Source organism: Drosophila albomicans, chromosome 3, assembly GCF_009650485.2.
Source record: "Drosophila albomicans strain 15112-1751.03 chromosome 3, ASM965048v2, whole genome shotgun sequence".
In the NCBI taxonomy this organism is placed as follows: domain Eukaryota; kingdom Metazoa; phylum Arthropoda; class Insecta; order Diptera; family Drosophilidae; genus Drosophila; species Drosophila albomicans.
Genome location: NC_047629.2, coordinates 43,716,920 through 43,742,236, shown reverse-complemented (window position 1 = coordinate 43,742,236; position 25,317 = coordinate 43,716,920). Strand labels below are relative to the sequence as shown.

Sequence of the window (25,317 nt, the reverse complement as noted above, 5' to 3'; positions counted from 1 at the left end):
ATTTTTGATATTGTCAAAATAAAAAAAAAAAATATTTTATATATTATATTATCATAATGTAGTAAAGATTTAAAATATAGTATCTTAAGCTTGAATTTATATTTAGAATAAGCTAGCTTGCCACTTAAAAATATTAGACCACTCAGTTTAATATCTACTAACTAACCCTCCATTAATACAATCTTTGCTGTTGTTATTCAGTTTTATTGCAAAGTGGTTGTTTAAAAATGACAATGAAATGATTTGGATTAAACACACAAACTATCGAGACACGTCCTTTCTTCTCCGCTAATATCCGCCGCCCTCCTCCTCCTCTTCATTCTCCACAGTAGCTCCCTCCCGCAGCATCTCCACCTTGTGAATGCTAAAGTCAATGTTGTAGAAGGGCACATTGAGGGTGACCACAATGCAGTAAAGAAGCACCTGCAGATGCCGCGTTCGAAGCAGATAAGAAGCTCCCTGTTGCTTGGGGAACAGCGGTTGATCCTTCTCCTGGCAATCGTACATAAAGTATCCACCATCGTGGCCAGGGCAGAAGCCAATTGCCAAGGCACGCTTTCGCACCATGACAATGCCATATTGATAGTGACTGAAGAAGTAGATCAAAGCCTCGGAGAGATTCATGCGATTGAAAGCAGGCACACGATACAGTTTGCCATAGCAAACGTGCTCGATGTGCACCACAAAGTTGATGGCCTCGAGGGCACAGTCAATGTTCAGGTTCTCCAGCGAGAACTCATAATCCTCCTTGTTGATCTGAGCAATGCTCTCTGTGAAATACTTGTCGCCACTCACAACAATCGTGTCGAGCAGCTGAGCACTCCAATCCATCAGATTGTAGACGCTGGCCGCACAACAGGCAATCACATAGATGCCCAGATATTGCCGGCCACGGTTGAGATCCTCAAAGACCGGCGCCTCGGGATGCAGATTACCCCACAGCGACCACAGGCGACCCTCGATCTCCACGTCGTATTTCTTGAGTTTGCTCAGCGGCAGATTGCGATATTTGCCAGCAGTGTTGCGACGATTCATGCGACTCCAAACGGGCAGACAATTCTCCAGCTCCAGCCAACCCAATGACTCGTTGGTGGCACAAATCTCGTACTCCGGATGTCCGTAATGCTTGTTGTTGCATGTCATGGGCACCGACAGATCCGTGAGCAACTGCAAGATGCGTGCATTGGGCGCTGCCTTCTTGTAGGAAAGCACATCCACCACATAGAACATGTACTGATTCTGTTCCTTCCAATCCGCTTGCGAGCAACGCTTATCGATGTACTCTAACATGGCATCAACATCAGCAAAGAGAACCCAGGAGGCGGTGTTGCGTTCGGGGAAGCGTTTGGGTCCCTTCGGACATTTCTTCTTTTTCTTTTTGCCATCGCCCTCTTCCTCATCTCCGCCAGCATTCTCCTCCTCCTCCTCCTCGCCACAAGTTTCCATACTCGCATAGGGATCGAACAGGTGATAAAACTCATCGTGGAACAGAGCAAAGCAACCATTCGGTGTAAAGATCATGAGATACTTCCGCGTGTTCAGCGTCTTCTGCAACTTCTTCTTCATAATGTTAAGTCCCGCTTCGGGCGTCACTTTATTGGGCTTGGCAGCCGGAGTCCACATACCCAGCGGCTCAAAGAGACGTATCCAAATGTCAAATTCATAGTCATCGATGGTCACATGTCGCACCACACGCTCAAAGACCGATTCCAAATCACAGACGCGAGTGGCAATCGATTTGGCATGCGTGATAACCCGATCAATGCGATACGAGTTCCATTGATTCAGTGGACGCAGGGAACAGCTAATGATGGCCAAAGCGGAGGCGAAATAGCAGGCCTTAATCTCCTTGAAGGAGCCCTCATCACGACCGTCCATATTCATGCTGCCCTGGATCTTAAAGTTGCAATCCTTTTCGCGCATCCGATAGCCGTAGAGTATCGGACGCGGCTTGTACACTTTGCGTATCTCCTTGGGCAGCTTCTTGCCGGGTTTGTGCTTCAGCTCGATCTCCTCCTCGCCCTCGGCCTCCTCCTCCATGTCCATGTAGTCAAGGTCTTCGCCTTCTTCGCCCATGCCCTCGTCGATGCCAAGATCCACGTACTCAGCTGAAGGAAATTAGTTGTAAATAAGTAGTTTAGTGTAGGTCGAAGTAGTATAGTGTAGGTCGAAGTGTGCTCCAAGTGTCCAAGACAGCCTTTAGATGGCCTGATTAATTTGCATACCTCGCTTAACGGTTGTTCATTTTGAATATTTTAGATAGGGTAAATTTTTCATTAAGCTTCCATTATAATTTGAAGCTTAATTTGAAGATTTTATATTACAAAAAGTTTGTCTACTATTTAGTTTTTTTTTTTTTTTTTTAAATAAACATTTTCAAAGTTTGACAACAATTACAATTTTTCTTATCTCGCATAACGGCCAACTCATTTTAATTGTATTGCCAAAAATTTGCCATTTTTATAAAAAGTGTGCCTCCTAACTTATAGTTTTTGAAAAGAACCCCTTTCAAAGCGTGACTTAACTTAAAAATTTTACAGGATTCGCTTTGAAATAATTTCACCTAAAAACTCGTTTAGCGGCCAGAACTGAAATATTTGATTTAGAAGGTCAGACAATTATTTTGCAAATATTGCGACTCCTTTTATAATTTGCAGAAAATAAACTATTCCGTCATTATAAATTAATTGGCAAGGATGTGCTATAAACTAATCACACGCAGAAACTCATGTAATGACATCAACTGACATAAAAGAATGGCAATTAAGCGAAATCGTATTAAATGAAGCACAATGCTTTTCAGCTGATTCATTTTTTATGACAATTAATTGAAAAAATATGCCGCTAAATGAATATTTGTACTGCTTGAAGAAGAATTGGGTGTTTATCGAAACTGCCGTTAAGCGAGGTCAAAATAAGGTGTAATAAAGGAGAACCTAGAGCTCACTATAGGCTTAAAGCTAACTTACGTTTACGCTTCTTGCGATCCTCATGCGATTTCTTCGCCTCTAGGAAGTCCTGAATGCGCTTGTTCTCCTTCTTAAGCTCCTCATCGATGTAGCGCATCTTCTCCAGTCGCTGTTCGCGCAACTTCTTCTTACGCGCCGCCTCAGCATTGTACTCCGCATCATCGTCCGCCTTGCTCCAGGGACGGAAGCGTCCCTTGAGATTATTATCAACTATTTTGATAGCAGCCACAATATAGTTCATGACATTGCAACCCTGCGGATTACAGCCAAACTCAATGCGACGTATCAACGAGTCCAATTCAATGAAGCGCATCATGCAAGCTGGACCGCTGCCACTCTTGCGATATCCAATCGCATTGCAGGGGAAACCAATGAACATGTAGAGCAAATTGTATCGCTTGAAGATGATGCACGAGAAGTGCTGACAAACGAGCAGCACGCGATTGTTGTCGATGAGCAACTCGAGCAGATCCTGACGCAGCGAGGAATTCACCGAGGACTTGTATACCTCGTTGACCACCAACGAAAAGTTGCTCTTGCCGACAGCGATGTCGGGCAGCTTCTTATTCAACAAACATGACAAATTGAACTCATAATTCTGATATTCTTCACTGAAACTATTCACCGAAGTGAGGCAGAACTCAATGAGATCGGCATTCCAAGTGGAAACCTTATACTTGGCAGAGACAGCGCAAGCAACCAAGGCGGAAAGTAATCCACCCAGTTTGGTCATCTCCTCATCCAATGGTGGCAACTTGGTGGTGCCCATGATGATGTAGGCACCATCATGCAACGTCTGATAGTTGCTCTTCAGCTCCAGCTCTTCCTCGATAGTCAGCACACGCTTGAGATCCTCCTGCTCCTCCTCGCCCAACTCATAACCACGCTTGATCTTCAGACGCAGAGCACGAAGATTCTCTTTATCGGTGCGCAGGAGCACCCGTTGAGCTTGCTTATAAAGATGCGGACGATCGAGTCTTGGTTCAGGCAGCTCCTTAATAATGTTATTGATGATGGAGAGTATGAGTTCCTCTACGAATTCCTTTTCATCCTTAACAGGTATGCGTTCCTCCTCGGGTATGCTCTCGATGCTCTTCTTCTGCACCAACTCCGCCTCGCCCGGTTCATCGGTGAACGTCGGCAAACCCATTTGCAGTGCTGGGAACTTGTTCGTCTGCTGTGACATCACTTGCAACGGACGTATGCAACCAGTGCGTATGCCATGGATAAAGAACTTGCCACCGCGACGCATCTTCAGCGCATTCTGATAGATAATCCGTACAAAGGAATCAAAAGTTGTGTGCATTTGCAACACAGCCAAACCCTTGATGCGATAATCATCAGGATCGACGACCATGCCAATGCGATTCCTACGAAAAGGATCGAAGGCATAGAAGAATTCACGATCACGCCAAATGGACAGGACCGAATTATCAATCTGCAGCAAGGCGCCTGGCCACTCGGGCATTTCAAAGATCTGCTGCAAAGCGTGCGTCAACTGTGATTCCATATACGAACTGCAGTCGGTCACATGACCAGTTAACAAAAATGGGGATTTTCTCACTGTTGCCTTGAAAGCTCCCATCAAAAACATTTCTGGTAAGTCAACCACATTCAACTCCGGTTTTTTGTTCTTCCAACGTTTGCCATCCAAACGGAATTTCTTGCGCAATGTTTTATAGTAAGCAACACCATAGCGTATAATGTCATCGATGGTCATGGGTCGCCAGAGCTTCGCTAGTTCGAATTCAGAGTAGATCAGCGCAATCAAAGAGACCACTAGAGAAGCATTCTTCTCAGTGCCCGAAATCGGTTGTTGAATTCCGCTATTGCCACCAGTTTTAACCGCATAATGCTCATTGACCACCGCCCACAGTTTGTGATAATGATATAGCTGATCCTTGCCGATCGGCGGTTCCTTCAGCTTGCCATACTGTGTCAGCGAGATCTCGAATATATTGAATTCATCCTCGGGTGTTAGATCACTAAATTGTGTTATCAAATGCACCAAGTGCTCCACATGTCGTGTGGCCATCAACGAACACTTCCCTTCCTCAAAGTCACGCAAACACAAATCATTGCGACCATTTGCATCAAAGATGAAGAATGAGTTTGTGCAACGCTTCCAGATGAGCAAAAACATATCACGTGAGGTGAAAATGCAAGCTGTGTATTTGGAAAAGAAGAGCGAGAGTGCTTTGTACACATTCGGTTCGTTCTTGAATTGTCCTGTAAAGTGTATCACGATCCTTACAGCTGATTGTCGCTCCATCACTTGGGGCAATATATCGAATTCATTGTCCTCTGATTTGTAATTGAGTTTTTGGCTTTTTTGGAGCAGCTTCACGCCGCGTTTGAGGATGCCATCCATGGTGCCTGCTGTCCAGAAATCGGGATTCATGTGATACGTTTCCACAAAGGCCACAATAATCGCGGCTATTTCACTCGGTCGATTGTAATAGCTGCAGAGCATGAGTTGTGGTTATTCGTTCATTTTGCTATTATTATTTAATTTATTTTAATTACACTCAATATCCATTAAATAAACCAACAATTGAATAATTAATTATTAACGAATTACCTTATTTTCATTTTAAACAAGGAGAGAAAAATCCGGTTACTTATTATTTAATTACTTATTTATTAATACAAACTCTTAATTGCAAAAAAAAAAAATATTTTAAATTCAACTTTGTGACGTTAAAATTATGTTGCACTTAAAGTAAACTAATTAGCTTAAATACATTTTGAAATTATTCACTTTTATTTTAACAGCGACCAAAATACTTTTTAATTCATTTCTATTTTAACGTAAACAGTAATTTAAACTAAACATCTCGAAATGTTTAAAGTTTGAAAATGAATTCCAACTTATTTGCAAATAAACATATATCTAATACATATTTTATTGACTAAATTATGTAGCAAATAATTGCAGTTAAATTAATTAAACAAGTAGTATTAATACGGTATATCAAGATATCAAGATCTTAAAGCTTTGGAATTTAACCTATTAAACATATAAAAAAATTTCAAAAATATGTCAAATTATTGCAATTGAAATTTATTTTGGAATCAATATAAATTGATTTTGAAATTTTTAGAGCTCTTTATGTGCATCTATGTTCGAGTTTCTAATTTTTGCAAATAATTCTTTCAAGTTGTAAATGTCAAATAAGCTAGCCTAATAACATTGGGACTAATGTATTGTGTGTTTGCAACAAAGTACAAAAGATTAAAAATAATTAAAGCAAGTAGAATTAAATCGATTAATATTACTTGAAATTAAGCAACTTAAAAATGTAAGAATTTGGGAAAATCCTCTAAACCTTTTTAAAATGCAATTTTTAATTTCACTTTAATTTCCTCGCAATTGCAAACTCTTAACTTACGTCTGTCTAAATGCTTCTTTCTTGGGTTCCGGGTAAATATTTCGTGTACCAAATACAATCTCAGCGCCAAAGGTTTTTCCCAGCTGTTCGGGAATGTTGTACACGGTGAGTTCGAGATCGTGAGCTGCATTTTTTGGATGTGCCTAAAGCGAATTAATGGCCAAGGTAAAGGAATACAACTGATTACTACACACCATATTTAGGCAAAGAAGCTGTTATGAAATCTTGGTCCAGATCCATTTCCCTCCTCTGCATGCCCACATTCCAGGTCCACAGATCCTGGGGACTGCAACCCTCGATAATGTCATAAGTGCGCAGATTTTCACCCTCTAAGCCTTCTTGAATCACACGTGGATTGTATGTGGGAAAAGGCAATTCTTCCAAAGGCCCAACTTGAGTTTCATTGATATAAATGCGACTTTTGGGACGTTTTAATTCAAGCTAAAGGTGCAGCAAAAACAAGGAAGGTTACAAATCAAATATCTCTGCAAGAAATTCAAGTGTTTCCGTGTCTAATTGTTCAAAATAATAATAATACGAATAACTAACATCTTGATTGAAACCAATGGTCTAAAAAAATGTAATTTTCTCTTTTTTTTCATTGATTGAAATTAGCATTTCACATGTATAAAAATCTCAAATAATTATATATCATTTAAAAGAAAAATTTTAATTAGAATTCTTAACGTGAATAAACTGTTTTTAACAAATTTTACTTATATAGTACACATCAAATAACAATAATATTTACAAACATTTAAGATTTCTCTAAGCGACAGATCATTAAATTGTTTTATAGAAATATTCCATAATAATAATATCATTATATATTTAACAAAATCTATATTTAGCAATGAGCCTCATCTTTAATTTAATTCCCAATTTACTGACTCATGTCCTGACTCACTGACTAACTCACTGGCTAAGCGATTATTAAGCAATCTTAGCGCTAAAATCTAGAATACTTCTATTGCCTCGCTTGTTATAAACTCAAAGAATCAACGGAAATTCAATGAAATACGGGGTCAATGGTCTAAAGGAATATCCGCTTCAATAGCGGGAAAAACTAACAAGTTCTTTACCTAAAAAGCGACACGTATTTCACAACTTTATCTAGCGATTCTCAATGCTATATGCTGCTCATTTGTTATAGCCTCGCAAACAGATGGTCAGGTTTGTATTTTTTTTTTGGGAACGCCATGGAAATTTTCTGCTGTTGTTTCTTTGTTGTCGTTGTGACTCTTATTGTTGTTGCTGTACGTAACTAATTAAAGCTAATTGTGTATGCCATTACGCATACGCCACGTCGACAGTCGAAGTGTAGACTGAAGACTGTAGGCTGAAGCCTCGCCTGCGCATTGCGAAAACCCGAAACCATAAAAGCGAAAAAGAAAAATATACGTATACACTTTATATTGTATTGTATTGTATATGTATAAAAAGATGATATTCCCTCAGTCCATATGCCAAAGTTATCGTTAGCATTGCTTTCACTTGAGTGTGTCCAATGTTGTTCCTGCTGCTTTCTTGGCTGACATTTATGTGCGAGTTAATGCGACATTTCAAGTTGCAAAGCTGAAAATAGCACGCATACGCCACGGATGCCGCAACGCAACGTAACACGCCTATAAATACAAGTACACACACACACACAGAACACACTTATGTACTGTTACATGCTATACTATATACTCGATGTGTATCTAGAGCTAAATATGGAGGCCAGGCCCAGACTATTGGAAGTTAGTAAGCGGCATAAAGTAAGCACGAAATGCCAACTAGACTCTGGCTAACTACTGCACAACGACATCGACATCAACTACGTCTGTGTGAGTGTGGAAGTGTGTGTTAGTGAGTGCCTCTATGGCTGGCTGGCCACGCTGACGGCCACAAAACAGCGCACAGAGCAGTAAACAACGAACAGCGCTTAGTGCCACATCACGAATCTTATCGCAAGCGCACGAATGCTCAGCACAACACAGAAAAACCAGCTACATCAATATAGCAGTTATAGCAAGCAGACAGCAGCAACCAACAGCAGCAGCTAAACAAAAAACACCTCAGCAAAAACACGACACGAGCCGAGCCGAGCGTAGGTCGTAATGAACGAGCCGAACGAATGAACGAACGATTCGGCTGCAGAACAAACAAGTCATCTAACAATAATATGTACGTAAGAAAAAAGCAAAAAAAAAAAAAAAAACAGAAACGTAAAATAAAACAAGTAAAAGCAACAGAGACAAGTGAGCACTTATAGCATACGACGACGACGACGACGACGTCGTCAATAAATACACGAAGTACCGAGTACATAGTGCGATACTAATACCAACAAAAACAACAAAACCAACAACATCAGGCAACAACAACAACAACAAGTATGGCAACCCTCTCAACTTTAAATGCGACTGACGCGAAACGTTGGCAAAATGTCAAAGCAGGTACGCGTTTTAGTTGCCAACGCTGTTGCCAACCATGTTGCAGTTCTGCTTGCTGTTGTTGTTTCTGTTTCAACTAAAATGACGCAAGCAGGAGACGCAAGAGCAACCGTTGCAGTTGCTTTTCATTCATTGACTTAAGCCTGTCTATCCTCCATGAATAAATCAATTAAAATTGCTTAAAATCAATACGAGAACATTACATTAAGAACAAGTTCAAGAAGCTAGCGACTAAACGCAGCGCGTGCAATGCAAAATGCAAACTAAACACACTCTGCATACACACACACACATAGAGTGCTGCTTGTTTTCAAGTTCAACAAGGAGCAAAAGGCATAACAAGAGAAACCAACAACAGCAGCAGCAGCTGCGAACACACGTCAGCAAAGACGAAACTTATGTGTGCACGCATGTGTGTGTGTGTGCTTGGTGAGCGTAGCATATGCACATGCCATTAAGATGCTGAAGTTGCATAAAAGCCAAGTCAAACAACACACAAAAGAAGCCCATAGCATGCAATAAAGTCTTGGCTGCCCAGGTGTTTCTTTTTGCATTCGTTCATCTCTTCTTCTTAACGAACGAGCGGCCATAACAACACAACGTACTCTCACAAACACTCACACACACACACGAACGCAGGCAGTCACATAGACAGCAGCCAAACAAACAGCAGAGCAGCGACGTCAAAGTAAAGCGCAATAAGAAAGAGCAATGGCAGCTCTCTGCAGAGGCGTAGGCCTTTTTAGCATCCAGTGCAAATGGGCTATGCAAAGCGCACAAAGGATCTCCCATTGTGTAAATGGGCTAGAAGGGGCTTGAGGTCTTTCTCAATTAATTATGGCATCGTTTCGGTATTTTTGCGCTGTTGATAAGGCACAATTAATAAGCGACGCCCCATAAACACATTAAATCGCATTTTATCAATATCAATATAATGTTTTCGTGCTGCTCCAAACTGTAACCATACTAAAAAAAGTTTGAAGAGCTCTCTCTCTCACATTCACTCACATAAACGCAAACGCAGAGTGTCATTTAATGATAGGTCTACACATGTACAGTGCATGTATTATTTGATTTTGCCTTATCTGCAGAAAAGTTAATTAGCTTAGCGTTGCTCAAACTCAAAAATACGAAACAAAAATGAGAAATGTATCACTTTGTAATTGAAATATAATTTGCATTAGCGCCTACGCCCCTGAACTATTCAAAAAGGAAATCAAGAACATAAGTATGTAACTAACAAATAAGCGCGTAAATGAAACGAAAAATTAAGCGGCAGCGACGCTGACTGCGCTGCCCACGTCAACGTTGGTCGGCTTTTGCATAGAAGCGAATGCAATGCTCAACAGCAGCAACAACATTGCGAACGTTTCTCCATTGCAAGTGTGTGTGTGTGTGAATGTTTGTAAAGCAGCTGCTGCTGCGTGTTGCTCGCTTTAATGCCTCCCCGTAGAACTAGTTCGAACTAGTTCCCCAAATACATGCATACGTGAATAGCTTGCACTTAATAAACGTTGTCCTAGCAATAAATTGGGATATTTACAATTGTGAAAATATAAAGTTTACTCTTTTCTCTCGTGTCCATAACACTCCTATCCTTATCTAACAAACGAGCATCTAGCAACACAAAGCATTGGGGGCTGCATTAGCGCATTTCAGTTGCTACAACAACAGCAAGCACTCACACACACACAGACAGAGAGAAACACACGTGCGCACTTAAAACGACAGGCAGGCGGCTGTTGTTGCCGGCCTGTGCTTGTGCTGTGCATAGCGAACCGTTTTTATTTCATACGGCCGCAGAGAGTCACAGCAATAACAACAGCAACAACAAGAACGAACGAAACGAACGAACATACGGCAAACACCTGAAACCGAAAAAGAAAAAAAAAATACAGTGCACAAGTGTTACTCAGCGACCAAGCACGCGTGTAAAAATGTCGCCTCGCCAGCAACAACAATAGCAACAACCAGAGTAAAAGCAACGAGAATAGCACACAAAAACAATTGAATAACTGAACGCGGGCGTCATAAACTAAAACAGAGCAAATGTAAAAACAATAAACTCATTTTGGGCGTCATTTTAACAAATTTCCAATTCTAAATTGCATTTCCATTTTTGCTTTTCTTCTATTTGCGCAGCATTTAAAGGAGTCCCACAACAACCAAACAAACGTGCAAGCAAAACGTGAACGCACTGCGCTCTCTTCGTGTGCTCTCTGAGAGCGAATTAGAGAGAGAAAGAGTGAGAGTGAGAGAGGATAGCAACAGCGCAATTGGCTTTCCAGCAGCTTGAGCTTTCATTTTGAGGACGCTGCGCAGCTGTCGAGACGTCAGAGAAAGAGAGTGGGAAGGAAAGTTAAATATTGAAACTGCACATTTTGTGCAATCGCGCACAGCAGCCATGGCCACGACAGCAACAGCAGCAACCACAAAAAAGGGCATCAACAACAATAAAGGGGTAAGTAAATGTGTCTCCATGTTGTCTGTGTATTAACTTGGCCTTTTAAGCTGGCCGAGGGTTGATTTGTTATGCGTTGTTGCTTATGCCATACGCACACACACACACACTCATACCAACAGATGCACTTGCGTGCGCGTTAACAAGACTGAACATTGAAACGCAGTGGCGTAGCATTTAGCTTTGGCAAGGGGACGATTTTAGAGATATTATTAGGAGACGACTTTCGGTATATCATTTTCGTTGGTAGGAAATAAATATAATCAGTATACATTAACAATAATAATTTAAATAAAACTAGAACAATGATTTTAGAAATACAAAAAAAACATATTGAACTAATTAACTACGCTACTGCTCAACTAATTTCGCATCTTTGTTTTGATGTGCCCTTTGCAATTTTCATACCCGGTATATTTTAAATAAACCGCTATTATTACTGCCAGTAGAAAGTTCAGGAAACTATTAATCTAAATTTGCTAGAATAATTGAATTAGGCAACGACCAAAAAAGGATGTATTTTAATTACTCTATTATTGGTTGTTGAAGTTGAAAAATATCCAATAATAGAATTATATGCCCAATATTAAAATAATATAGAAAACTATTAAAATAAATGAACATTGATCTTAGTCCTTAGTTGATATGCATTTATGAAATCGCAGATTTCGTTTAAAACGTTGCCTAATCTGAATAAAAAAAAAAATTGAAATTAAATAGTTTCCCTAAGTTCTAAGTATTAATTAAATTATTTAGCTTCTTTTATGAATGCTCTTCTTATATGTTTTTAATTCTGAACTGTAGATTATTAATTACTTATTTTTATATTTATATTTTTTCTTGCAGGACAAAACCAAATCTCGTCGCAATGAACGCAACATTTTGACCTTCTACGAGAAGATTGCCGTGATACGTTACTACGATGAGACGAACATCTCACGGAATAGTTTGGCCAAGATGTTCCACTGTTGCGCTACCCAAATACGCCGCATTCTGGAGAAGAAGCGAGAGTTGCTACAACAGCTAGCCACTCTAAGCGAAGCAGATGCTTCGATCATCATTGAGGAGATGACGCGGAAGCGTCGCAAGTTTGAGATGAGCGCCATTAGTTTCTTGTTGCACGAATGGGTGGAACGCTGTCGTCAGCTGCGACTTGGCGTCAGCATCAGGAATCATACGCTTAAGGAGACGGCACTCAAAATGGCAGCTGTTCTCAATTTGCCAGCATTTCGACCATCTTATCGCTGGCTGAATCGCTTTCGTGGCAAATACAAGTACGAGGACGATGACTTGGGCTACATGGGACCGAATCCAGTGTCCAGCACGCTGCCCGTGGAGCAGATTATTGTAGAATTTAAGCAATCGCTACCCAACTTTATGCAAAAGGAACTGGCGGACATCACAGACATTGATGGAAATACAAAGCTAAAGATCACAGCGCCTACGCCGGATTTTGTTAATTTGTCGAGCGAAAATAGCGAAATCTCTGATGACGACGACGGAGTTGAATTGGTCACTTGTGAGCCAAGTGTGCTTCACTCCCCTGCCAGCACATCGGATGGCGAAGACGAAGTGCCTCAATCTCAGCTGCCGCAGCAGCCCGCTCAAGAAGATGCGGCCTCGACTAGTCTACTTTTAAATGCCGGCACTTGTTCGCTGCTGAGCAGCGTTTTTCCCCACTTGGCCATCATACATCAGTTTGCGCTCATGAACTCCGATGTGCAGGCGCTGGAGCTGATCTCGCAGCTGGGCGTTCACATGCAACAGCAAGCCACCTCGGGCGCTTATCGCGCTTCCCTAACTATGGCGCCAAGTGGCGACGAGCACAATGCTATCGGACTGCCAATGGAGCTGCCGCCGGGAAGCATCTTTGCAGACATTGATGATATAGAGTTGATAGAATAAGCTAATGTACAATGCTAAGATGCTAGGCTACAAGTAACATTTGCATGTAGTCGACTGTAAGATACCCACTAAACATTTATGAAGAATAGATAACTATTAAGAGTGGTTGCACCTTGAGCTTTATCATTGGGAGGAAACGTGGTTTAATTCGCTACAGATAAAAGTCGCATATAAAGATCATTATAAAAGATGGATGGACAAGCAGATTCCACCTCCCTAATTATTCGATTTAAGGCGGCTTGGTCGAACCTCAAAACAAGAATTTCGAGACCCAGCACTCATATCATATCTATGGTATTCAAGTTTTAAAGGAAGATTATGTTATCTCCCACCTACATTCATATGTGGGTATTGTCTACAAATTTTATATCTCTAGCTTTTAAAGACTATGAAATTAAGAAGATCATAGAGACGGGCCATATATCACGGTATACAAGATGTATCTATCTATTATCTATTCTATCTCTCTTTTCTCAATTCTCTTATTTTGCCACATACACTTGCCATTAATTTTTACCACTTTTTTTATCTTATTTCTACCAGGTATGTAAAGTCAGTGCAGCACTCACCATGCGCTTGTCGGGTATAATGATCATATCGGTGCTGCATTCCGGTGTCGCTTGCTCGGGCTTCACTTCCGTTTCCTCGCCCTCGGCAACATCCTCCTCCTCTTCCCCCTCTTCCAAGTTCATAGGGCTATTGAGAGCCACCAAGTCCTTGGGACATATTTTATCGATGCGCGCATCATGCTCCACCAGTCCCACCTGCATTTTAGACATAATAACACGCTCACGCATTATGGCATTGGTTTTGAGCTCCTCTGGTGTGCGTTGCGGCACAATGCACATGCTGAACTCATCGTAGAGATCGCACTTCTTCTTGAACGGGCGAGAGAAACGCGACTCTTCGGCCTTTTGATGCAGGCGGCGCAGCTCATCCTCGATGGTCAGCACATGTGAGATTGTCGAGTTTGGCGGTTTCTTTTGGCACACGCGATCTCGGGGCGGACAACTATCCACTTTCCACTCGGTGATTACATTGTCGCCCATATACGTTCGGACTGCATACGGATTCTCGGAGGGACTTGCGTCCGCATTGACTTCAACGAACTTTTTAAGCATTATGCACTTAAAATTTTGCAGCAAATAAAATGTGAATTGTTTACAGTAAATTTGGTGATCGGATTCGTTTTGTTTGTTTGTTATTGAACAACCACACACGATTGATTAAAATTGTTAGTTAAAACCACAAAAAGCCTACTCGTTTTTGGCGCGTTCAAAAAATGTGCAGTGCTGCCAGACCCACATAAAACGATGTCTTTCAGTAACAGAGCGCTGTTAGTTAACAGCGTTCAAACAAGTTAAGCTGTTATCGAATGGCGGACGAATGGAAAAATAAATTGATTTTTCATTTCGTATTTTCTACAATAGAATATTATTTATTAAAACTATGATCTGTAGAAGGAGACCACTTATAAAGCGTAAAATACTCAGAAATAACAAGCTGTTTAAAAATTCGCGGCTTCTTGCTCATTTTTGGAAATATACCGCAATGTTAAACGAAGAGAAACCAGCTGACAGGTGAATTTGGTATATCTTATCGAAATACGAGCAAATGCAAACCACATAATAAAAGTTAACATAAAATGCTTTAAACAAAACTTATGTCTTTAAGAAAATAATAAATAAATAATTCGTAATGAATTTCCACATTATGTTGGCCAAGAATTCTACGATCACAAATCGATATTAAAAAACAATTCAATCTATCGATGCATCGATAGTGCCAACGATGTTTCTTGAGCTCTCAGAAAACAACAACAAACGTGAGCACGACGGACAAACGACAAGTTAATAAAAAGTGCATTCGCTGCGTGGTTTAAGCAACTAAGTAATTGTAAGGTGTACAATTCGCATTGCATACGAATTGATTTTGCCGCAGATGTAACAAAACGCGACGCACAAACACTGCTCGCTTTTCTTGGCGTGTTTTCGTTTTTTCTTCATGGGCAAACTATGAAAATTGATGAAACGATAATTTGACGACTTGTTCAGCAGAAAAATAAAAAACAACAAACAGCAAGATGTGGATTCAACCGAAGGATTTGCTGCTCCCATCGCCTTTCTGGTAAGTTAAAGCAAAATTAATTTCACAACTAGGGGGTGTTGCCTTCTTTAACTATGCATTGGGATGCTGTGCACAGCCATCGAAATTCCCCCGCACCCGCAATTCCAGCAGCTGATTAATTTAAAGTACACACACACACGCACGCATAACACAACAGTATTTTCGTGTAGGTGTATGCATGTATTGTGTGGCTTTGTTATTGTTGTTGTTGTTTCTTTCGCGAACTATAAGCTGATAACTAATTGAGCAGAGTTCAAGTCACCAACTCTGCTCTTGCTCGTTCTCCCTGCACAGATTCTCCAAGCACAGTTTCTGAACAAAGAGTCAGCGAGAGCTTCAAAATATACATACATATGATTGTTCTTTTTTTGTTTTTCTGTTGTGGTTCGCAGCACAACTGTTTTTGTTGCTGCGTAATACCAACACACTCCCAACTCACACGCACACTCACATGCACCCGCTCGTCTATTTGAGTATTTATGATGTTTATTTTTTGATTCCCCTTTTTTCTGTTACAGGATCGCTGAAATGTATTCCAAATATTTTGTGCTACAAAAGCGACGCGGGCACGGCGAATCTCGTGGCTTTGGATCCATGCTGGTGGGCACATTTGACAGCGTCATGAGCACCAAACCGGCGCCATATCGCATACTGCATCAGACGCCCTCCTCCGAAGTTTCTTACGGTAGGTTTGCCATCTCCCCTTTCTACCTCCCGTTTAGCACCTTATCAGCGAAAGAGAGGTATACATATTGGGGTATGGGTGGGGGAAGTATTGTCCATTCACTCGGCGACTCACTGACTCATCCACTGCATACACACTGGGAAAGGCAGATCCATACATGTGTTATACGTATATATGTATGCGATAGATTTGTGTTGCAGTGGGACGAATGTCTTCACACATTTACAATTAATAGAGTGTACTTCTGGGTTCTCGTTACGCAGGTAAAGATGTTTTTGAAGTGTCTATGAATGGGTAAAGATGTTTATGAAGTGTCTTTGAGTGGCTTTAAAGACAGACTGTACAGTAAAAGATGATATATATGTCATATATATATGATATCAATTCTGAGTTTTCACTGTATACTATATAGAGTATAATATTTAAGTGAACATAAAAAGTTCAATGATACAAGAAAAGAATACTTGAAAATAAGAGTAATATAAAATGAGAGAAAAAATTGATATATTTTAAAAAATGGAAATTAAAAAGAATGTATAGATAATTTGAAAAGACGGAAATATGTGTACCTAGGCAGATCTTATTATCGATAAGCAGGTAAAGATATTTAATCACATTAAACACAGACTGTACCATTATGGAACACAGAAGTAAACTTTTAATGCTGTGTACAATAATTATTAAGTAAACAAACAATAAATGTGTCAGTTAATAATGATAGGACAATAAATAATAATGAATAGGTAATATAATACTACTAAGGAATGGAAATAATATAAAAGAGACAAGAGAGACAAGAGTGTGAATACTTATAGCGTTAGCTGATCTTAATGAATAAAATATAGTAAATGCGACATAATGTCACGTATCAAAAGCAATAATTCAATGGTTAGCCTTAGTAAAGTTCACTACTCAATACATTTTTACTTTTAACAAAGAACTTTGCAGTGAATGCACTGAAAAGGAAATATCATTGATTACAGTACCTATATTTATGGATTATGATTATTATATGTCCTTTAAAATTTATATAAAGCTAGAAAACAATGCAATTTTCAGAAATACATTGACTTTGATCTCTTCCATTGTTCTTTTAAACATAACTAAGTATCTTGAATAAAATTAATATGTGTGGTATTAAGCTCATACCAATCGAAAGTAGAGGAGCGCTAAGAAGGTCTATATACAAATAAACAAGCGAATTGAAAGATCAGAAAACGAAAACAATTTGTGTAAATTTTAGCTCAGAAGAAAACTGTTAAATTGAATTGAAATTTGACTGGTGATTTTGGCAATATTTTGTACAATTTATGCTGTCAGTATTGAACTCTGTTGACATTCGGGTTCAAATGTCTTCAATCAAGCATTTGAAATATATTCATTTATAATACAAATTCACATGTTGCCGATATCTGATTGTTTGTTTGTTCAGCTGATATCTAGGTTTGTGTGTTCCACAAACATAACAATCTTACATATGCACATATATCGTAAAAATCAGCTCAAGTAACAGGCGAAAAGAAATCTATAGCAAGCAGCTGTATTTATTTTTGCTGCGTAATAATAAAGACTGTAAATATATGAGTTCAATTCCTTGGGGACTTTTGCCCGCATAAATGAAATGCTACAATTATTTTTAAAACAATTTTATTTTAAACCTCGAACAACTTTTTTCTATTTCCATTTCCATTTAATTTGTAAGTTTTGACCGCAGACAATGAGATCTTTAAACAGCTTTAGGTTGCATTTAAAACATATTAAATATAAATACTCATTTGCTGTATTAATAAATTGTTCTGATAGCTCAGCAAATGTGTCACCCCCCTTAGATAACTCAAAGTAACACAGTATATAGAATTGTTTATTTGATAGCATTACAAATTATGAGAGCACGGTTTTCTAATAGTTATTATTATGATTATTCCTTATCGCTAGAAATTGCAATTGGTCTGACGCAAGACGAGATCGTAAAGGACTGGGAATGGCTGCAAACGAATCTCTTCAGTGTGCTCAATGAAATGGAAAATGAGGAGGAAGTGACAAACTTTACAATCTGCAAAATACAATCGCTGTATGCTCAAAATAATCAAGACGATACCGGTGAATCGCCGGACTTTAAAGTGATGACCTCACAGTTTCGAAAAATCTTCAAAATGCCCGAAGAGGAGCGTCTGGTCAACTCGTATTCAGCCACGTAAGTGCAATAGTCCCAAGAATTGAACAGTTTGTTAATTTCTTTGTTTTTCTGCAGATATGTCAAGAACAAAATACCAAGGCAAGGACAATTGTACATCTCGCTGAATCATGTCTGCTTCTATTCCTATCTCTTGAGCGAGGAGATTAAGCGTATCATACGTTTTGCGGAATTGGAGGACATCAGTCGCAGTGGCAAAACAATATATTTGAAGACTACCAATAACATGACCTACAATTTTACGCTGATCTTTAATGCAAGTAAGGCGCATGCTCTCATCGAGCAGCTCAATAAGATGGCCATACAAAAGCTGATACAGGATCCAGAGAGTCCTGTTGTCGATCACGACACATCGAATTACACACGCTTTGCCACAAAGATGTCGAAGGAACCTGTGCTCCTGCGAGACTTGACAGCACGTCAGAAATCCGAAGAGTTTCGAGTTTATTTCCGTCTACCACAAACAGAAATTATTGATGGCAAAATCAAGGCGGATATCTGGACGCCGTACTCGAAGCGTTTTCATGCCGGCTACATTTATCTCTCGCCCAATTTCTTCTGCTTTCGCAGCGATGTCAAGGATTTGGTTAGCCTTGTCATACCCATGAAGACTATTAAGGTGAGTTAAATGTTAAGAAACTTTTATAAGCAATTACTTGATTAATATTACTATTTGCAGAGCGTCGAGAAGAAGGACGATGGCCAGCAGCGTTATGACAACCAGATTGTCATTTTTTCGTCGGATAATGTGCCCTTTATGTTCTCAAAGATTGTCGATCGTGAAGTGCTCATCTCCAAGATCACAGATCTGCTTTCCCGCATACACATGTAAGATATTTTTTCTAATTTAAGTAATATAAAGTATTTCAGTGTAATTTTTCTTACAGTCCCGTGAGCAGGGAGCGCGCTAAATATGATATATCCTGGAGTAAGCAGACTGCTTTACTCAACACATTCAAGACGCAGTTCAGTCCCGACATACAGAAGAAACAGGAACAGAAGTTAGCAAGATGGGAGGATCATTTTCGTGATTTTGGACGTGGCATTGCGATGTTTCGCACTACAGATGTGATCAATTTGATTGTGGAAGGCATACCGGATAAATTGCGACAGGAGATTTGGCTCATCTTCTCGGGCGCCATACATGACAAGGAAATGAATCCTGGACTGTATGAGGATCTCGTAGAGAAGGCTGCCTGCATTAAAAATAGCTTTGTCCACGACGAGATCGATCGTGATTTACCACGCTCGCTACCAGAACATCCGGCTTTCCAATGCACTGATGGCATTGGCGCCTTGCGACGCGTGCTCCAAGCGTATGCATTACGGAATCCGCAGGTTGGCTACTGTCAGGCCATGAACATTGTATCATCGGTATTTCTATTGTTTTGTGATGAGGAGAACGCCTTCTGGATGCTGGCGGCGCTCTGCGAGAATCTATTGCCTGACTATTACCAGGACAAGATTGTGGGTGCCCAAATCGATCAAGGTGTGCTCAATGAGTTGGTGGCAACGCATCTATCCGATTTGCATGAACATCTGGAGCGATTGGGTGTCATCAAGATGATCTCCATCTCCTGGTTCCTCACCATATTCATTAGCGTCATCAGCTACGAGAGTTCGCTGCAAATTCTCGATTGTTTTTTCTACGAGGGCGCCAAAATCATATTTATGATTTCGCTGCAAATCATCGAATGGAATCGAGACAAGCTGCTCGATTGTCAGGACGATGGCGAAGCTATGCTGGTATTGCAAACGTATTTGGAGGGCATCTACAATCCAGAGTATCAAGTGCCACCGCCCACAGACAAGCGCAGACAAGAACGCCCCCAAACCCAAACAGTGCAGACTCTCATCTACGAGGCGTATACGAAATTCGGTGCAGAGCTCACGCAACAACGCATCGAGGAGTTGAGAAATAAACATCGTCGACTCACTGTGCGACAATTTGACATTGACAACGAGAAGACTATTGTGAAGGCGCATGTCCAGAACCCATACTTCGAGCGCCTTGAGCTGCATACGCTGCTCACGATTATCAGAGAGGAGAAGCTGGTGCTAAAGTCGGTTCAGCAGCAGCAGAAGACACAAAGCTTGAGTGAGGCGCCACAGCTGCAGCATCATCAATCGCCCGCACGTGATATTATGCCAGGCGGCGGCAGTGGACGCCATGAGGCCTATTCAGTTAACTATGAAGTATTCCACACGCTTTTCAGCGAGCTGACGCCTTGGCGCAAATGCGTCAGCGTCGACATAGCCGAGAAGCTGTTCAGGGTAAGTCGCAATATTTTTGCACATATTTGTTATATGATTTTAATGGAAATTTTCTTTTTAATCAGCTCACGGATAAGAAGGGCACGGGACAGCTGGACTTTGGACAGCTCGTTAACGCCTTGGGCTTGGTTTGCTCCAACAAGAGCACGGAGAAGTTGAAGCTGTTGTTTGTGCTGCATTTGCCGCCGCTGCTGTCGAAGGCGGAAATTGAGCGCACTCGTCGTCCACGTCCACGCACCAAAGACGATGCCGAGGAGGCCATCGAAGCGGAGGATTTCTTTGAGTAAGGCTTTATTATAAAGTAGAAGAGTTACTCTTATTTAGAGCCAACTGCAAATTAAAAAAGAAAACTTTTTTTATGTTACTTTTTCGCTTTCGAATGTATGCTAATATTTTTTATGTCTTGCTTACAGTGATGATGCCTCCGAGTCGATTGAAGCGCTGCCATCGCCATCGGATCAAAACTTCGATGCCGATGACTTTGCCTTGATCAGCGCCACACAGCATTTGCATAATCTGGCTGGCATATCGGGCAACACATTCATGGACTTGTCACGCACACCGAATCTATCGCTGAACTCGAATGCCTCGTCGCTGGCGCATCGCAACTCGACGTTCTATGTGGATCTGCCGGGTGCTGCTGGTCTAGCCGGACTGTCGGGTACTGCAACACGCACTGATGCTGGGCAGGAGGACGACTACGACATCGGCCTACACCAGCAGGGACGTTACGAATCGATTGACACATTTTCGGATATTTCAGATTTGGGAGCGGCCCGCATGACGCCCCCAACGACAGCTGGGGCTGCATCAGCAGCAGCAGCTGGTTCAAATGCGGCTACAGCCGCCGAGCAAATGCTACTGAACGTTGAGACTATATCGAATTTCTCGCAGATCAGCGATCTGGTTGCAGCCACACGTCTTGATCGTGCCGACTCCAACGCTACGGACACACGCAGCCTGGGCAGTCTGGGCTATTTGCTGGATCAACCCAGTGAGGGAGCCGCTGGCGGCCATTCGCCAGTGCCGCATATGCGTAAAGAGAATTTCCAGCTGCTGTGGCGTAGCATTATCGAGATCATGGGTTGTGTGCAGGACGAAGATATGCGACGAGCATGTAAGTAACGCGAACTGTAGCAACTATCGAATATTTAAGCATTTTCTTTTTCACTTTGACAGATGAAAATCTCATTGAGTTGGGCAACAGCAATATCAAAAAAGAGCCGAGCTTGGAAAGCTTTACACAGCTGAATTTAGCTGGCAGTGGAGATGAGGTAAGTTCATATTTTCTCTTCTCTAGAGTGCTATTAATGTGATCCTTAATTACAGCAACCGGATAACAATGGCAATCCGACAACGCCGGCTGCAGAGCCGAGCAGCACAACGCGTCTGTTTATTGCGCTCGAGGAGGAGCTGCGACAGGCCAAAGCAGCCGCTGCGGGTGGAGGAGCCGCTGCAACCACAAGAACAACAAACACAACGAGCAGTGGCAGCAGCAGCAGCACGAACATCTCTGATGGTTGGCACATATCCATCAAACAGTTTATCGCCACAGCGCTCACATGCGAATGCATTGAGAAGGCATTCCAGACGAGCACACGCATTGTGGAGCAGATCGAACAGCTGCAGAAGAAGCGACGCAAATGCTTGTCCACCAACTACAACTACTAAATTCCCCCCTTAATCTCTCTCCCGTAGAACCCAATGTATTAGCCATAAAAAGAAACTCTCTATCCACCAACCCCAACTTCCCTCAACAGATAGAACTGTGCAATGCGGCTTGAACCGTCGTTATATACCGTTTTATATATAAATATGTATGTGTTGTGTACCCGTCTACTATCCGAATTAGTTAAGCCAATTGTTTGTGAATATATAGTTCTATTATACCTATTATTATTACATTATATGAAAAGATGAAAGTCCAACTTAATGTGTGGCAAATTTATTTCAATATATATGCACAGTTATATATCGACATAATTAATATACACACATCAACTCATTTACTACTGATCCATTTCCACATCCTCCAGCTGCTTTGAGTTCCTTCGCGCCGCCGACTCCTGGCGAGCATGCTCCGCGCTCCGCACCAGACACTCCTCATAGTTCCACTTGGGGAAGACGCGTTTGTAGAGATACATGAAGGCGGTGTCATAGGAACGCAGCTGGCCATCGAAATAGCACTTCATGTGACCGTGTGTGCCCAGCGATTCCTTAATGTGACCCAGACGACCGCATTTGGTGCGTAGTTTCACCGGCTTGAAGTACTCCACGTCCTCCTTGTAGAAGAACATGTAGCGTATGGTGGCCGATTTACGATTGATGCGCATCGGATGTCCACTAAGCACCACACGCTTTAGCACAATGCGATCCGGATTGCAGGAGAGCAGGCGACCACGTGCCACCAAAGCAAGTGTAGAATCGGGATTCACCTTGAACGCCAGTATGGCAGAGGGTGGAAACTGTATGGGCGCATAGAAAGTGGCGCAAACAGTTTCGTAAGGTCTGAAGAACCGTTCAAACTTGTGCTTATCCCCGTTGGTGTGCTGACTGTAAATGGGATTGACGACAAATCGGCGATAGCCACACTGCACAATCAGTTGCTCCTTGGACTTGAGAGGCACCTCAGAGTCAGGGATGCGCTGCAACACCACATTCATCACACACATCTGATGTTCATGCGGCAACATGCCGTAGACAATCACGTTGTCGGTGTACTGTGCGGATCGGAAAGCATCCCAGCGGCTTTGGGACACGTTGATCACATGCAGCGTGATGTACAAACCGGGCTAGAAATAGGAAGGAATCCAATTAACACTTTAATTAAGTGATTAAATAAATAAGCTTAAATCACTCACCTGAATTCCCACGAAATCCTTAGCCTCTGTGAGGATGCGTCGCTTGGTACGATCGAAGTTCTTAAACTGATAGATGCGCGCATAATCGCTGGGAAGATTCTCTTTGGCATCCCAGGGCGAGGTGCGGAACGATTCGAGGCCTCGATACTTTTGGAAACGCTCGTGAGCCGGCACATCGAGTGGCGTATCGATCTCATCAGGCCACAGCTGATCCGTGCGCGCCTGCTGCAGTTTTTGCAGAGATTCACGCTCCTCCTGGAAGTCCATTTGCTGATCATACTTTTCGTCATTGATCGCTGCTTCCGAGGAAACGGAAACACTGTCCAAATACTCTTCTGTGTCCGAGTCACGCTTCTCGTACTCATCCTCAAACGATTTATTGTCACAGGACATGAAGTCCTCATCCTCGTCCTCTTCATCGTCACTCATATCTTCATCATCCTCATCGTCGTCGTCGTCATCACCGTCCTTGTCCTCTACCTCCTCGACATCGGGTATCCAGGCAGCTTGATAATCACTGTAACCTTTTGGCACACGTTTGATTAGACGCGTCTTCTTGGTTTCCTTTTGGGAGGCCTCGATTTCCTCCTCCGTTGGCCACGTTTGCTCCGCATCCATAGGATCAGGTATATTCTCCGCTTGCAGCGACGTTTGCTTAGCCGGGTTGCTGACAGCCAATACGCGCACCTCCGTGGACTCGCCTTCGCGACTCTTGTCCAGTTTGTAAGGATCGGGTGGTCCATCGACTTGACCCAACTGATAATCGCCAAGACCGGGTATATGCACTAATCCGTTCACATTCAACGATTGACCACGCAGAAAACCAGTTATTTTTAGCGTACCGAGCTCACCGTTGGGCACATATTCCACGATATCGCCAAACAGATGTGGACGATTCTTGACGTTATGAAGCACACGTTTCTTTTGCCCTCCAATGCGTCGCATCACATTCAATCCTTCACCTGAGCTATCCAGCTGCATTAACTTCTCTTCTGGCAGCAACTTGGTGATGAACTTTTGTGCCGCCTGCTTGGCAGCTGTGCGACGCTTGGGATTTATGGACTCGAGATCCATCAGAGCAACAACAGGTGTGGGAATGCCCTGAGCTGAAATCATGTTGAACACCCGCTGTCCCCAGCGATCGAAGATCTCATCGTCACCAAACGAGGCAGAGGTTAGCATCAGCGTTGTGTCGCACACCTTCAGATAGTCGAGCACAATCAACTCGTTCCCACGTCCAATGGGAGGCACCACAAAGGCGAAACGTTGCTTGAATCGCGGTAAATTCATGTAAACAATGCCGCTGCCTGATTTCTCCACCACAATCTCGCTGTCGCAACTCTCCAGTATGGCCAATGCAGAGTAGGCATCGATTTGCTCGTGCATCGGCAGCAAACAGACCAGAAACGGAGCCGTGTTTTGGCCACCAAGTTGACGCTTCTGCTGCAGCACTTCATCGCGTTTGTTTTTGCGCAGCTGATTCATTTGATTGCGTCGCTGCTCCTTGCGTTGCTGTTGCTTGTGCTTATGCGAAATGGCCTTCAAGCCAACTTTGCCTAAAAACAATACAAGTTAATGCTGCACTTGTTGTTGAGGTGCAAAACACAAGACAAACCTTTTACTGCATTGTCGATGGCGCCTTTGGAGCGATGACGTCCGGTTTTATGCGCCTTATTCGTTTGCTTTAACGGACCAGGCCGATGAAATGTATGATCCGCCATGTTTGGCTTATTTATTACCACAAATTAAAGCGAAATTATCAATATTTTTAAACCGTATTGTTTTCTTTACAGGCGAGGCAAGCACATGTTTCCAAAAGATATCGATATCGTTGAATCGGGATATCGATGGCAGCTGCGCAAAGTGTGACCACACGCAATTCATAGTGTTGCAAGCGTAACAAATGTTTTTACACTGCAGAGCGCGAAAATTCAAATAAAACAGCAAGTTGTTTGTTTTTTAACCACATTCAATGTAAATATGTATTTGTTGTTATGGTATATTTTTAGTA

At 41.9% G+C, this 25,317-nt stretch overlaps 4 protein-coding genes across 7 annotated transcripts; 2 read left to right on the top strand and 2 right to left on the bottom strand.

The window, feature by feature from the left end:
- Positions 1 to 183: 183 nt before the first annotated feature.
- Positions 184 to 14,392, bottom strand: LOC117568056 (uncharacterized). 2 transcript variants are annotated; one of them, XM_034248409.2, is made up of 5 exons: positions 13,735 to 14,392; positions 6,556 to 6,802; positions 6,362 to 6,485; positions 2,970 to 5,431; positions 184 to 2,108 (listed from the first exon to the last, which is right to left on the bottom strand). In XM_034248409.2, the coding sequence occupies exons 1-5, from the start codon at positions 14,284 to 14,286 to the stop codon at positions 289 to 291; spliced, it is 5,205 nt and encodes a 1,734-aa protein (XP_034104300.1). In that variant the 5' UTR covers positions 14,287 to 14,392; the 3' UTR covers positions 184 to 288. The 2 variants fall into 2 exon arrangements, with proteins under 2 accessions (XP_034104300.1, XP_051861146.1); XM_052005186.1 differs by lacking the exon at positions 13,735 to 14,392 and having other exon boundaries at positions 6,362 to 6,504; positions 6,556 to 6,700.
- On the top strand, positions 8,276 to 13,270 carry LOC117568058 (uncharacterized). 2 transcript variants are annotated; one of them, XM_034248411.2, is made up of 3 exons: positions 8,276 to 8,530; positions 10,942 to 11,260; positions 12,107 to 13,270. In XM_034248411.2, exons 2-3 carry the CDS (start codon positions 11,204 to 11,206, stop codon positions 13,163 to 13,165), a joined length of 1,116 nt encoding a protein of 371 aa, XP_034104302.1. In that variant the 5' UTR covers positions 8,276 to 8,530; positions 10,942 to 11,203; the 3' UTR covers positions 13,166 to 13,270. The 2 variants fall into 2 exon arrangements, with proteins under 2 accessions (XP_034104302.1, XP_034104301.1); XM_034248410.2 differs by lacking the exon at positions 8,276 to 8,530 and adding an exon at positions 10,536 to 10,850.
- A 588-nt stretch (positions 14,393 to 14,980) lies between the features above and the next one.
- Positions 14,981 to 22,425, top strand: LOC117567025 (TBC1 domain family member 9). 2 transcript variants are annotated; one of them, XM_034246726.2, is made up of 11 exons: positions 14,981 to 15,292; positions 15,811 to 15,977; positions 17,913 to 18,171; positions 18,229 to 18,790; positions 18,851 to 18,999; positions 19,059 to 20,445; positions 20,511 to 20,728; positions 20,859 to 21,106; positions 21,209 to 21,562; positions 21,625 to 21,719; positions 21,775 to 22,425. In XM_034246726.2, exons 1-11 carry the CDS (start codon positions 15,249 to 15,251, stop codon positions 22,114 to 22,116), a joined length of 3,825 nt encoding a protein of 1,274 aa, XP_034102617.1. In that variant the 5' UTR covers positions 14,981 to 15,248; the 3' UTR covers positions 22,117 to 22,425. The 2 variants fall into 2 exon arrangements, with proteins under 2 accessions (XP_034102617.1, XP_034102615.1); XM_034246724.2 differs by having other exon boundaries at positions 20,859 to 21,562.
- LOC117567026 (pre-rRNA-processing protein TSR1 homolog) lies at positions 22,375 to 25,132 on the bottom strand. The gene is made up of 3 exons (XM_034246727.2): positions 24,922 to 25,132; positions 23,307 to 24,862; positions 22,375 to 23,237 (listed from the first exon to the last, which is right to left on the bottom strand). Exons 1-3 carry the CDS (start codon positions 25,025 to 25,027, stop codon positions 22,455 to 22,457), a joined length of 2,445 nt encoding a protein of 814 aa, XP_034102618.1. The 5' UTR covers positions 25,028 to 25,132; the 3' UTR covers positions 22,375 to 22,454.
- Between the last annotated feature and the right edge of the window lie 185 nt (positions 25,133 to 25,317).